General features: G+C 37.4%; 1 protein-coding gene and 1 pseudogene across 1 annotated transcript; one reads left to right on the top strand and one right to left on the bottom strand.

Annotated features, from left to right (window-relative positions):
* Positions 1 to 1904: 1904 nt before the first annotated feature.
* LOC120143381 (putative glycine-rich cell wall structural protein 1) lies at positions 1905 to 2480 on the top strand. Its single transcript, XM_039157715.1, has 2 exons — positions 1905 to 2106; positions 2233 to 2480. The coding sequence occupies exons 1-2, from the start codon at positions 1905 to 1907 to the stop codon at positions 2478 to 2480; spliced, it is 450 nt and encodes a 149-aa protein (XP_039013646.1).
* Positions 2481 to 3246: 766 nt separating this feature from the next.
* Positions 3247 to 12358, bottom strand: LOC120143430 (annotated as a pseudogene).
* Positions 12359 to 15619: the final 3261 nt, after the last annotated feature.

Below are 15619 nucleotides of genomic sequence, written 5' to 3'. Positions count from 1 at the left end.
AAAAAAAAAAAGTTGAATCCGTGGAATAGAACACGAAATTCTACAAATCTTTGAAAAGATCAACCGTCGAATTTTGAAAATTTTAATATACTTATTAATCAAGTTTACTTTTCTTTTTATTTTATAAATTTAGAATTCAAATCTCATCATGTTTATTTTTCAAAAACAATTGAAAAAACGCTAAATTAATTAAGTTGTTAAATATTATGGCAATGAAGTCTAATAAAATCACCCTCACACCAATAGATGAAGCTCAAAGCCCTAGTTAAGGTCGAGTCTTATCATTCCATGACCCTGATGTGAAAATAACAAATTATTTCCAGTAATTCAAGAGTTAAACTAATCATCCTTCTTAATGCATTAAATCAAGGAGCTGATGAAGCACATGAAAGGGTGGTTGAGAAGGCATAAGTCACATGAAAGGCTGGTTTTCTTTTCCTTTTGTTTCGTTCATTTTTTGGGTAAACTACACGGGTGGCAACCAAACTATGATCAAAATTCATTTTGACCACCAATGTTTCAATTTGATTAAAATATCACTCAATTATTTAAGTGGTTCAATCAAGCCATTGACCTTTAGTTTTTAACGAAGGTGATGACATGGTATGTTAATAAAATTGACATAATTATATATTTGATCATTAATATTTACACATTCTATCAATTTGTAAATGTGTGAAATAAACTCAAACACAATAGATAAAATATTGTGCAAGTTAATAACAAAAGAGTGGTTTGGCCCAGTGGTAAGGCCATGCCCAGGGACAGGACAATTGTCCCTGGGTTGAATCCACCTGCAAGCAATTCATGGGTATTTTGATTTCCCTTTGCATCGGTGGCGAGATGTGTCACCACCTGATTTGTGGGGAAAATTATTCAATTAAAATAGTAAAATAATCAAATTCACCCTCCAATCATATAGTGACATATGACACCTCCGAATTAGAGGATTAAATTTATTTAAATGAATTAAAATAATGACTAAATTGATAGAATATGTAAATATCAAGGACCAAATATATAAATATACCAATGTTGTTAACGTGTCACGTCATCACCTCCATTAAAAACTAACAGTTAGTGGCTTGATTGAACTATTTAAATCGTTAGGTGGTCTTTTTAATCAAATTGAAACATCAGTAGTGAAAATGAATTTTGACTATAGTTTGGTGGTCACCCGTGTAGTTTATCCTTCTTTTTTGGGTAAACTATGCATTTAGTATCTAAACTATCATTTTTGGTCCATTTTAGTACCTAAACTTTTAATTCTTTCAAAACCATACATATTGTTTAGTTTTTGTTTTATTTTAGTACTTCCGTTAAAAACTTAACGTTAAGTTTTAAAAAAATTAAAAATTTAGATACTAAAACGAACTAGAACTGATAGTTTAGATATTAAACGCGTTGAGTTTTTAACGGCGGGATACTAAAATGGAACAAAAACTAAACTTTAGGTATGATTTTGAAAAATTGAAAGTTTAAGTACTAAAAAGAACAAAAACTAATAGTTTAGATACTAAACATGTAATTTACCCATGCTTTTTTATGAATAATGAACGATTGGCGTTGCAACAAATTAAGGCACATAAACGGCTACTCATGGAAGGTCCATGATCCCATATTAGAAGAACAAAAAAAGCAAGCAAACGCAATGGGGCATTCACTTCCCTCGAATCTTTTCTCTTTCACAGCCGTTTTCAACACTATATAAAGCAATGATATGATACCCTTTGAATCACATTGAAGAAGACTGGAAAACCAGCAAAATGGCATCCTCTTCCTTAGTACTAAAGTTTACGTTCATGGTCCTCTCAGTTTGTTTATTCTTGGGGTTGGGGTTCGGCTAATAGGTTCCTATTGGACCAACCCAACCGTGTCTACAAGACCCTCTTGTCCATGAACCAATGAAGAACCCTACTGATGAAAAACTTGGTGTTGGTAGTTCCTCGAGAAACACCATGGGAAATGGCATTGGATATGCCATTGGAAATGGCGGGAATAATATAGAAACAGGTATTGGTTATGGCATTGGACAGGTGGGGGTCAATCAGGAAATAATATGGGATATGACGTTGAAAATGGAAACGGATATGGATATGGTATGGGGTACGTCGTTGGAAAATTAGGGGGTCAATCAGGAAATAATATTAGATATGGTGTTGGATAATCGGGGGGGTCAGGCACGAAACAACGTTTGATATGGTATTGGAATTGACAATGGAGATGGAGAAGGTGTTGGGTATGGTATCGGACAATCGGGAGGTCAATCAGGAAATAGTATTGGGTATGGTGTCGGACAATCGGGAGGCCAATCAGGAAATAGTATTGGGTATGGAGTAGGACAATCGGGAGGTCAGTCAAGAAACGGCGATGGATATGGTATTGGAATTGGCAGCGGAGAAGGAGAAGGTGTTGGATATGGTGTTGGACAACCGAGGGGTCAATCAAGAAATAGTATTGGATATGGTGTTGGACAATAAAGGGGTCAGTCGGGAAATAGTATTGGGTATGGTGTTGGACAATCGAGAGGTCAATCAGGAAATGGCGTTGGATATGGTATCGGAATTGGCAATGGAGATGGAGAAGGTTTTGGGTATGGCATTGGACAATCAGGAGGTCAGTCAGGAAACAACTTTGGATATGGCATTGGAGTTGGCAATGGAAATGGAAAGGGTATTAGATATGGCGTTGGACAAACAATGGGACAGTTAGGAAATAATATCGGATACGGAGTTGGACGGTCAGGAGGTCAGTCTGGAAACAACTTTGGATATGGTATGGAATTGGATCAGGAAATGGTGAAGTTGGATCAGGAATTGGCGTGGGGTATGGTTCAGGAAGTACAACTCCTGGATGTAATATAGGCAATTGCAATGGAAACTACGTACAATCCGCTACTGAAGCTGCCAGAGAGATGTTATTAGCACAGTTACTCAGCACTAACACTGTATAATGTTATCTAATATATAAAAGTAATGATGTTTCTAGCTTTACAATGTTGAATCAATAACGATAAGATAATAAACACAAAAGAGTCTTTTTGGTTAATGTATGACTGAAAAATTATAATGTATGACATGTTTAATGCTTCTTTATCTTGTGAGAATCATTGTGAAGTTAACACCTTCAAACTTATGGTGGTAAAGTTGGATGTGGTAGTTAATGATTTTTTGTAACAGGCATAGAGGATGATCTTCGAAAATCTTCGTGCTGAAGCCTAGATATAGTTGATGCAGAAATAGTAGATGTTCTAAGTACAGGCACACTGATCCTACTTGAAGCTTCGACAGGATGGAACATCAGTTCTTGGTTGCAACTCTATCTCAGTGTATGTACCATCACCGGCTTCATGAACATCAATCAACAGGTGGTTGTCTTCCTCGACTGACATAATTGTGCTTGTGTCGGTATGTATAGTCGAATCGTCCATGAAACGTCCATCTCTCCTCTTTCTCCTTGCCGCCTTACCCCACCCGTGGATGTCTCCCTTATCCTTTCTGGAATCAGGGCTGCTTTATAGTTTGTTCCCATCTGGAAAGGAAAACCATTTGTAAATGAGATCAAAGGCACACAAATAAGATTGTATAACACCTTTGGGGTAAGCACATGTTCAACACGACATTTTCGGGTTAAGCTTCAGAAAATATAACTCGAAGAATCAGCAGACGTCGATAGTCATTACGAAGTACAACAACCGAAAGGGATGTTACCTGAGTGACAAGAGCATAGAGAGGCAGGGTGATGTAGCTACAGCCATAAACCTACGAGACTGTTAGGAAATAAACGAGTAACAAGTAATTTCCCTATAGTCAGATTAGTGAGAATACGAAATAAAAGCAGAAAAATAATACCCGAAATTGATAATGGAGTTCAGCATATTGTGCTTACGTCTCCGGAATGCTGCAGATCTTTTACTAAGAGAGAAAATTTACAGGTGTTTACAAAACACTCATTACTCACAAGAAAAATCTCTAGTATTGGGAGAAAGAAATGATTTTTGGGATGATTTTGAAGCTAAATGAGCTAGGGTATTTATAGTTGAAACTTAAGGACTTAATCTTGTAAATACCCTAAAACCTAGGGATTAATTGTGATTATCCCATTATCATTTTTCAACAAACATCTACCAAACTTTGAAAAACTATTTTTCAAAGAAACATTTACCAAACTTTGAAAACCATTTTCAAAGAAACATTTACCAAACTTTGAAAATCATTTTTTCAAAGTTGGTTACCAAACTTGAAAACCATTTTAATACTTTCAACAATCTCCCACTTGAAGACTGATTTTAATCTGTCTTCACACCTCGATCTATGCAACAGCTTTTCTATTCTTGTTACTCTAGTATGCTAACTGAAGTTGAACACAACTTCAGTTTGTCTGTAGTCACCGTCTTTGTCAACATATCTGCCGGATTTTGAGCTCCACTGATCTTTTCAAGTTTCAAAATCTCATCTTCCAGATGAGACCGGATAAAATGATATCGCAATTGTATGTGCTTTGTCCTAGAATGAAAAGACGGATTCTTTGCTAGATGTATAGCACTTTGACTGTCGCAATACAAGACATTGTTTTCTTGTTTCTTGCCTAACTCTTCCAAGAAACTTTGGAGCCAGACCATCTCCTCGCTAGCTTCCGTAACAGTGACATATTCTGCTTCAGTTGTGGAGAGAGCAACTATCTTCTGTAGTTGAGAAACCTAACTCACTGCGGTTCCTCCTAGAGTATAGACATACCCTGTAGTGCTCCTTCTGATGTCAACATTTCCGGCTAAGTCAGCATCTACATAGCCTGTCAGTATCGTATCTCCACCTTTGAAACAAAGTGCTTTGTTTGTGGTACCCCGCAAATATCTGAGGATCCATTTGACTGCTTCCCAGTGTACCTTGCCCGGATTATTCATGTATCTACTAACAGCTCCCACTGCTTGAGCAATATCTGGTCTGTTACAAACCATGGCATACATCAGACTTCCAATCGTTGAGGCGTACGACACCTTCACCATGTGTGCACGTTCTTCCTCTGTCTTTGGTGACTGTTCTTTGGAGAATCTGAAATGAACACCTAAAGGTGTACTTACTGGTTTAGCATCTTGCATGTTGAACCTGGAGAGTACTTTGTTGATGTACTTAGCCTGTGATAATATCAAAGTCCCTGACTTTGTGTCTCTCTTGATCCTCATCCCAAGAATCTGCTTTGCAGTGCCCAGATCCTTCATAGCAAACTGCTTTGACAATTTTTGCTTCAAGTTTATAATCTCTTGCATGTCTGAGCCTGCAACGAGCATGTCATCAACGTACAACAATAAAATAATGAAGCTATTGTCGAACCTCTTGATGTAGCAACAATGATCTGCTTGGCATCTGCTAAAACCACTGCTACTCATGAAACTATCAAACTTCTTGTACCACTGTCTAGGAGCTTGTTTTAAACCATACAAGCTCTTCTTCAACCTGCATACCAGGTTTTTCTTGTCTGCCTCTATGAAGCCTTCTGGCTGCCTCATATAGATTTCTTCCTTCAAATCACCATGAAGGAAAGCTGTCTTTACATCTAACTGCTCAAGATGTAAATTCTCTACAGCTACAATTTTCAACACCAGTCTGATTGTAGACAGTTTCATGACTGGAGAGAAAATTTCATTGTAGTCAATACCTTCTTTTTGCTGAAAACCTTTGACAACCAATCTCGCTTTGTAGCGTTTGCTCCCATCGTGCTCTTCTTTGATCCTTTAAATCCACTTGTTGTGAAGCGCTTTCTTACCTGGTGGTAATTCAGCTAATTCCCACGTCTGATTTGACAAAAGCGAGTCCATCTCATATTTCATGGAAGACTCCCACTTGAGTGAATCCTCCACTTGCATTGCTTCATCATAGCACTCTGGTTCACCATTGTCAGTCAGCAACAAGTAGTGCAAAGAAGGAGAATACTGTTGGGTTGGTTTAGGAATTCTGGAGGATCGTCTTAGTTTCGGTGTGCCTGGTTCTTCTTGAACTGCTTCAGGACTGATCTTAACATCATTTCCAGAAATCTCCTCAAACTCAGCAAATTCCTTTGTTTCAGCTTTGGTATTGGAGCTGCTTGATTCTACAGTTGACCTGTCTTTGTACATTACATTCTCATTGAAAATGACATCTATGCTTCTGATGATCTTCCAATTTTCATAGTCCCAAAACCGGTAACCGAACTCATCACCGCCGTAACCAACAAAGGCACATATTTTGGACTTAGCATCAAGTTTACTTCTTTCAGCAGAGTCTATGTGTACATAAGAAATACAACCAAACACTCTTAAGTGTGAAAGGTTTATTTCTTTCTTGCTCCAAACTTCCTCTGGTATTCTGCCATCCAAAGGAACTGAGGGCCCACGGTTGATCAGGTAAGCTGCAGTGTTAATAGCTTCAGCCCATAGAAATTTGGGAAATCCGGCATGTATCCTCATGCTTTTGGCACGTTCATTCAGAGTTCTGTTCATGCGCTCTGCTACGCCATTCTGCTGTGGTGTCATGGGAACTGTTGTCTCCATCTTGATCCCATTATTTGCGCAAAAATCTCTGAATCTCCTATTTCTGTACTCTCCTCCATTGTCAGACCTCAACCGCTTGACTTTCATACCATTTTCATTTTCCACCATGGCCTTCCATTTTCTGAAGGTATCAAAGACTTCTGATTTTTTCTTCAGAAAATAAACTCACACATTCCTTGTAGAATCATCGATGAAGGTGACATAATATAATGAGCCTGCAAGATATGGAACTAGAGATGGTCCCCATACATCAGTATGAACTAACTATAACTTTTCAGCCTTGGGTGTCTTACCAATCTTTGCAAAGCTGACTTTCTTTTGTTTTCCAAAGATGCAATCCTCGCATAGTCCGACATCTACATTCTTTAGATCCGACAGCTTCCCCTTTGACAAAAAGTGTCTTCATCCCTTTCTCGCTCATATGGCCAAGCCTTTGGTGCCATAGGTTTGATTTTCCATCAGCATCTGCTACTGCAATGATATTCTCTAAATTTGAGGTTACATAGAGAGTACCAGTCTTCTTACCACGAGAAATGACGAGTGCTCCTTTGGTAATCTTCCATTCACAACCTGAAAAGGTTGTACTGTATCCTTCTTCATCAAGCTGTCCTACAAAAATCAAATTTCTTTTGAGACCAGGAATATGTCTCACTCCTGTCAGCTTCCAGGTGGTCTGGTTTGGCAGCTTTAGTCGGATGTCTCCTTTTTCGACGATCTTCAAGGTTTCATCATCAGCAAGATGAACCTTCCCAAAATCACCACTGGCATAGTTCTCCATGATTTCTTGGCATAGCGTGGAGTGGAAAGATGCCCCTGAATCCAAGATCCATGATTCAATCAGACTGTTGACGCTTAAAATCATGGCATCACATGTCTCCTCCGTCATGTTGGTAGATTCCTGTGCGGCGGTATTTTTCTTCGGTGCTCGGTAATCTCTTTTGAAGTGGCCCTTCTTGCCGCAATTATAACAGGTAAAATCTTTATTTCCTGTTCTTGATTTTCCCCTTCTGGATTTCGATCTACCACAATTTGAATTTCTTTCTGAAGTTCTCCCTCTGGACTCCGTGTTCAAGGCTGAGGAGGTTGATGCTTCACCCGATTCTCTCCGTCGAATTTCTTCGCTCAGTACCAGATCCCGAACATCGTCGAATTTTAATTTGCTGTTTCCCGATGAACTGCTGACTGCTGTAACAGTAGCATTCCAACTGTCTGGTAAAGATGAAAAGAGAATTAAAGCTCGAACTTCATCATCAAATTCAATTTCCACTGAACTCAACTGGGTTGTGATTGTGTTGAGTTCATTTAGGTGTTGTGCCACCGATGCCCCTTCCGTCATCCGCAAATTAAATAATCGCCTCATCAAATGAACTTTGTTTGAGGCCGATGGCTTCTCATACATACTGGAGAGAGTCGTCATAAGACCCGCCGTGGTCTTTTCCTTTGCTATGTTGAAAGCAACATTGCGTGATAACGTCAGTCGGATAACTCCGAGGGCTTGTCTGTCGAGAAGAACCCAGTCTTCATTCTTCATGCCCTCTGGTTATTTTCCTGAGAGGGGTTGATATAGATTTTTCTGGTATAGAAAATCTTCAATTTGCATCTTCCAAAATCCAAAGTCCGCACCATCGAACTTTTCAATTTTCATCTTCCCTTCGTCTGCAGCCATCGCTCCCACTCGAATCTGGATTCGTTTGGACCGTTTCTGACAATTTCTGCGAACCGCCGTGTATTAGAACACCTCCATCGACAAACTCGTATCGCCGACCGAATTTCACTATTCACGAAATTTACTATTCACGTGAATAGTAACCCGAATAGTAACCCCACAAAAAATTGACAGAATTCACAACCAAAAGCTTTGATACCAGTTGTTGGGAAATAAACGAGTAACAAGTAATTTCTTTATAGTCAGATTAGTGAGAATACGAAATAAAAACAGAAACATAATACCCGAAATTGATAACGGAGTTAAGCCAATTGTGCTTACGTCTCCGGACTGCTGCAGATCTTTTACTAAGAGAGAATTTACAGGTGTTTACAAAACACTCACTACTCACAAGAAAACTCTCTAGTATTGGGAGAAAGAAATAATTTTTGGGATGATTTTGAAGCTAAATGAGCTAGGGTATTTATAGTTGAAACTTAAGGACTTAATCTTGTAAATACCCTAAAACCTAGGGATTAATTATGATTATCCCATTATCATTTTTCAACAAACATCTACCAAACTTTGAAAAACTATTTTTCAAAGAAACATTTACCAAACTTTGAAAACCATTTTCAAAGAAACATTTACCAAACTTTGAAAATCATTTTTTCAAAGTTGATTACCAAACTTGAAAACCATTTTAATACTTTCAACAGAGACGAGGGCAATAACTTAACGATCTATAATCGATGAAACTCGAACTATAATTTCAGGACGAGCAATAACAAATCTGTACCCCAAAATAAGTCTTATGTAAACAAGTGTACGGTTTCGAATGAAACACAAATTATAGCCGAAGTGCCACTGCAAAGATATCAACACAGTAACTAACGTGCCATGAGAGTGAAATTACAATGAGCACTCAATTGGTGTCACAAAAAATAGCCCTGGAGAAGAGGAAGCACCCAGAACCAAAAGAACGAAGCCAGTTCGAATGCGTTCTGCAGACAAATGAGACAAGAACATTAGTTCCATGAAATGGAAGCCGTAAATAAGTTCTTTTTTCTCTATTACTACAGGCAATTGGAATATGAATTATACAAAAAATCTTCGACTTGGACCGAATTGCAGTAAACAGCATCCTGAAATAGAATGAAATGGATAAGTGAAAGCAACCATTCTGGTTTCTTAAACCAGAAAAGTTCATATGGAGGCATGCTGGCATTCTCGAGTGCCAAGGTAGCGATGACACGTTGTAGCTTCGCACCAACAAGCAGAACAAGCTGCATATGAAGTTATGAACATATAAATAAGAATGACATGAAAGATTAGAAGGCCATCCAGGAAATATATAGAACGAATACTCGTACAACAAAAGGCTTACCGTGATGGGAATGATTGCTATCCAGAAATACAGATTAGATCCTATAAGAAGACAAAAAGCCGGTGAGTCATCCATCTACTGAATTGGCAGAACTGCCTATAATATGTACCTGACTATTCGAAAAGTTCAGATTGTGCTTTAAACAACCAGCAATATGCTTCACTAGAGAGGTAACAGTCTTTGAATCATTCTTAAGGTAAAAGTATAGCCAAGCGCACGACAGACATAATAATTCGATATACATTGTAGAATACCTTTAATGTTGAACAGCATGAATGCGACAACGAATCCCCAAAGTGGACAACTGCACGATATCAAACAAACAGAACTTCAGCCATCTGCAATCCTGATCTTAAGGCAAAGAATAAACCCGAACAATCGGTTAATAGACATAATTAAGCTAGTAAATTTAAGTTAATAATCACCTTCAATAAACCAGATCGTTCATGAAGCAATCGCAGGAAATGTATATGTATCATTAGAGTTTATATATGGCCTCATAAACATGTCAATAGCAAAGACAAGATAACATTATACTAATGATCTGAAAATAATATGGAAGGTTTATATGAAGATATTTACTTGCCTAACGCAAACTATCCTTTGAAATTCCTCCTCCGTAGAACGAATCATATAGCTGTGAAAATTGTACTTCGACGTCAAGTAGTGGTTCTTCCATCATTAGGGAAAACAAAAAGGCATAAACGAATCATATGATCCACCGGAAAACATCTCCGGTTCATTGCAACTGGTATAAGTACATCTTAGTAGTAATTGATTGCACATATGATTCAGCTTAATGTATCTTCTCGTATGAATACTTCAACAAGTTAGACTCCAAAGAAAACGTACCTTGATAAAGCCATTGCGGAGAGTCAAATAGTCAGCATACCGAACACCCGAAATGCCGAAAGAAACATCTCTGCAAGTTGAAAATAAGAATACATCAGGGAAAAAAGAAACCTAGAACTACCATATCATGCTTAAAGCAACTTAACACAATTCAATATTCTTTTAGCTTGCATTGAGAATGAATTTGCACTAGGATAAATCCCTCTTGTCATCCCTTCCAGTTCATTATATGTCCTTTCCATGATGAGTTATAAATCCATTAAAGAAGAATGCCATAAGTTGTGCCTAGAACAAAAAAACTCCGGGATTGTTAAGCGTATAATAACAAATTAAAACGAATTCGCAAGGAATAGATGAATGAAATCCCACAGTGAACAAAGAGACAAGAGATATCTTGCACCTACCACCAGATAAGAAGACTATTTTTGGTCAATGGATTCGAAGTGTGGATCATGACAAAAGTCGTTTGTCTTCGTAATATCGACTCTCTTGCCTTCTCTGTATCTAGTGAATTCCGATAATCATATGTTAAAGCATGAGTTCCCTATCAGAAAACCATAATCAACTTAAAGGAATGTTGTTATCTGAACATACAAAGAAGATATCGTTCGGACTTACCATTTAGTGAACCATTTCGGTCCTTATGAGCTTCATCCTCCCATGCTCTCCAACTATGAATCTACCAAATAGTTACAATTTTACAATAAGCAAATAACAGCATCTTAGAAGCATACTTCATGCTTTCATCACAAATAAAAACATTTCTATGTAAGCATCTTTGGCATTAAGTAAACACCATTCGCATTTAGCTTAGCATTATCGACCGGCTACCTCTAAAATAACGAATTCAACCCTAGAAAGGAGTTTCATGGCCTATATTTGCATAATAGTCTGCAAAAATATGAAGGGAAAGGTTGTCTCTGATCCATTGCCTATAACAAAACCAGTATGTACCCTCGTTTTCACTTATTGCAGTTAATTGGATGCTTGGATTAAGAGGTTTTGCATTGAAAATGAAAAAGTACTCTTGCAAGAAAGAACAATGTCGAGTATCGGAAGAGCCTATCAAGTTACCAAAAGAAAGAAAGACAACAAAATCAACATTTACGAAAATTTATGCAACCAGAAGACCAACCTTCACAATAGCAAGTAACATCGTTAAGTAACTGTACAATACATGTGTGATTGCCATGACAAAGATGAAGCGATGCAACTGCTCAAGACCTTCATAGGAAACAAATGGCTCGTGACCCTGCAGAGAAGAGAGTTCAATTAAGATGAAAGGTCAGAGCATATAAAGTACTTCTATATGGATTAGTGCAGTACCTTTGTGCAGGTATTTCGACTCGTACCATTCAACATTCTTCTAAACAAGTGGAAGACAGAAGCCATCAGAAGCTTGCGTTTGTTGGAAGATTCCTCTTCGAGTTCTTCATCGATCTCGGACCTGGTGCATGGTGCAAATGTGCTGTCAAAGAACCTTGATGGAATGCAAATGTTTGCTATGGTCCTTGAGGTTGCTGTTAGAATGAGCGATACGAATCCAAGCAACATTAACTCTGAAGAAAACAAAGTCAGTGAATAACATTTTCATGAGTCTCATTAGGTAGCAATTACATGTCGAAATATTCGGGATAGGACATACCTTCTTTCATCTTCTCGACAGCAGCAAGCAGAATCTTTCTATTAGTTTTCCTTAACTTCTGAAACAGAATAGTAGGAAATTCATAAGATGTTACCATTGCAGTTTTAAGCACACATACCCTAAAACTTGGAAGCTTAAGAACTAGTTACCAACATTGCTTAGGCGGTGAATCGAGCGCTCCACAATCAAAGAAACCACGACAAAGATGGTGAGCACAGTAGCAACAGACCATGTCGGCGTTAATGCCAGTGCTCGTGTTCCTTCATCATTATCCACACTTCCTTCCACCATTTAAATAACCCTATTCACGGCTCTATGAGGCCTTTGCCTTTCTTTCGACCTCGAAGAGCCAGGACACACAATTTTCCTGTCTTAAACTTTTATCCCCCGAAATCTTGGGAAACAAACAACTCCTGTAAAACTCACCTTAGAAACTAATCTTCCATCACGTTAACACAAAGACAACACAATCTATGACCTTTAACTTCAAGACAAAGATAAATATTTCCAAGTCTTCAAACTTATTCCACCCAAACTTCAGTACTCCAATAAGCTGCAGCATATGAACACTTTGGAAATCTTCAAAACAAGAGCCACATTAACATAAAGACAACAAAAGTTTATGATCTTTAACTTCAAGAACAAAAACAAACTTGTCCTGCTCTTCGAATTTATCCCACCACCGAATCTTCAATACTTAAATCAAGAACTGATGTAAGGCTATCCAAGCTTCTTCAAAGATGGAGAAGTTGACAGCCTTGTTGTTTCCCGATCTAGGAGAGGCACCAAATGCCACACTTGAATTAATAAGTATTTTGCATAAATAAATGAAAGAAATGATTACATGGAATAAGAAATTAAGAAAGAAATGAAATGATAGGAAATGAAAGGGATAGAGTTGTTATCAAAGGTAGGTTGCGGAAATAATGTAGAAAGATCCTTCAAATGAAAATTGATTTGGCCTCCAATAGTGATGATGGACGTTGACCTTGATGATAAATTAAGGATGTTTCAATGGTGTTAAAATAGTAATGGAAATGGAGATGGTGTAGGCATGAAGATGATGGAATATAGAAGGATGAAGGTAGTACCTTAAATAAGTTAAAGAGGAAGAGAAACTATAGAAAGTTTAACCCCGTTCTTTATAAACTTAAATAAGGGATGGTAGATTAGGACTTAAACCCACTATTTATGGAAACTAGGAATTCAAAGTATCAAGAAAATGGATTGACACCATAAACTTAGAAAGTTTGCTTAATCGATAAAGTTCTTAAAGAACTTGCAAGAGAGAATTCTCAAAAAGAGTTTAATGTATTCAAATGGTTGAGTTACAAATGAAATGCCAAAGCCTATTTATAGTTTTCAAAGGGTTTAGGCCGAATAGATACAGGATGATTCGGATATGGATGAAAACCCTTTGAAAATACATGATTTTTTAATGAAAATATATGATTTTAATGAAGATACATGCTCTTGTCCAAATGGTAAGGTGTTGGTTCGACCTAAGGATGTTTTGAATGCATTTGGAAGTTATTTGGGCACCAAAATGAAGAGGAAGGAGTCTTTGGCCGAATAGGAAGCATCTCTTGGTGTTTTAACGCCTATTTGATGTCACATGGAGCGCACATTCTTGAATGATGCACATGTCAGCCTACATGAATGCACATGTGTCTTCTTGTAATGCTTTGGTGAGGTTGCAACCATAAGATGATGTCTTGAAGTCCATGGGCAGCCTAGAGATGAACTAGCTTCAAGGTAAGCTAGGTGAATGTCTTGGTAGCTAACTAGGTGAGTTATAGCTTGATGAACTCAAGCTAGTTAGCTTTGGTCTTCTCAGCTCCTCAGCTACTCTCCCAACTACTTCTAGCTACCTTTAGTCCACTTTTCAGTAATTTGGTCCAAAGCTCTCCTCCAGCTAAGTTCAGCTACATGCTAGCTCCTCTAGTGAAGTTGAAGCTCCTTAAATAATGAAATGGGCTTCCATAATGTTCATGAGCTAATGTGAGCTGCTATGCTTGTCCTTTTAGCTAACCAAGCTACCATAATATGCCTTGCTTTGTGTTTCACCTATAGGAATCAACAAACAAATAAAGTAAGCAATGTGTGAGCTCATTTAAGGTAAAATACATGTTGTCGTGAAGTGTTTGAGTGATATGAGCTATGAATGATCGTCTAGAAGCTAAGATATCATGTATATAAGCTAGATAGAAGGCATAGGACGTTCATGACCTTTAAGAAAACATATATGAGCTAGAAAATAGATGCATGCATGTAAATGAGCTAATGAAACATGGATTTAAAGCTAGTGAGCTAATGTAAACATAACATGAGCTAGAATAACATGGAATGAGTTAATTAATGAATGAATACATGCTGCCATGATATGTAAATGATATGCAAACATAATAAATGAATCTAAAACATATGTAAAACATAATATAAAGCTAAGTAAAGAAGTGGAAACATAATATAACATATGATTATTCAAGCTCATGCTTATATCATTAAGTGATGCATATAGAAGATAATAAAGGATAAATTAAGGAATATCTCCCTTAGAACCAACTTTGAATAACATCCACGGTGTGATCAAGTCACGGAGAAAGTTGGAGCTAGACAGGATCACATCATCCTCCCTTTCTTTTGGGCAATTTGTCCTCAAATCGATAGGTGATTTCTCCTTAGTTTCTTCCCATCCAATAGATGCAACATGGATCTTTATGAAAAGATTCTTTTCATACTTTGAATGTACATGACCTGAAAAGAAAGATAACTCTCATAAGTAAAAACACAATTGAATATAAATAATTGAAAGTTGTACTTCCTATTGATGTTGGATGAATGGTTAAAAATCATGTCTGTTGAAGACATGTTGCTTTGAATGATCATCTCCATTGGCATCCCAAAAGTCATGTCCATTGGAACATGAAAATTCATAATTTTATAATCTTGAAGGGTCACGTCCTTTAAGCCTTTATGAGTCACGTCTCTTGGCTCTTTCCCTTGAAAAATTGTGTCCTTTGAATCGTCTTTTCCATCACAAATTGATAAGATAATACCACAGACATGAATCGAATTACTGTAAAATAAATCAAAATTAGTAAATGAACAACTATTGACAAGATGAATGGAAATATCAAACCAGGGTGGATGTTTAATGGGCGTTGGTTGCTTGATAATGGAAAACTCTATTGGTTGTTGAATTCTTTTCAATAGTTGTATTGTACTTGTAGCCTCAATGATCACAACTAGTGGCACTTCAAGTGACACATCTTTTGAACTTCAATGGCATAACTGTTGGAACGTCAAAGAACATGTCTTGTGAATTACCAAAGGTCACACCTATTGGTTCTTCAAAAGACATATTTCTTGAATCTGCAGCTTGAAAAGATATGTCTCTTTGAATATCCTGCAAGCAAAAAGAAATAGTAGAAGAATATTTGTTAGGTAAAATTTTTCCTTCACTCTGTTTCTCTGCTCTACACTCATCCTTTTCGAATTTGCCACTTTCAATTTGCTCCACTACTTGCAAAACAATTTTTCAACTCCAACATATTCATTTTC

This window comes from Hibiscus syriacus, unplaced genomic scaffold, assembly GCF_006381635.1.
Source record: "Hibiscus syriacus cultivar Baekdansim isolate YM2019G1 unplaced genomic scaffold, ASM638163v2 tig00110847_pilon, whole genome shotgun sequence".
In the NCBI taxonomy this organism is placed as follows: Eukaryota; Viridiplantae; Streptophyta; class Magnoliopsida; order Malvales; family Malvaceae; genus Hibiscus; species Hibiscus syriacus.
Note: the sequence above shows the minus strand (reverse complement) of the source record. Positions and strands in the feature narration are given on the sequence as shown.

Coding starts and splice junctions, on each gene's coding strand:
- LOC120143381 (XM_039157715.1), top strand. CDS start 1,905: ATGAAGAACCCTACTGATGAAAAACTTGGTGTTGGTAGTTCCTCGAGA. Junction 2,107..2,232: donor GGATATGGATATGGTATGGG/GTACGTCGTTGG, acceptor GAGATGGAGAAG/GTGTTGGGTATGGTATCGGA.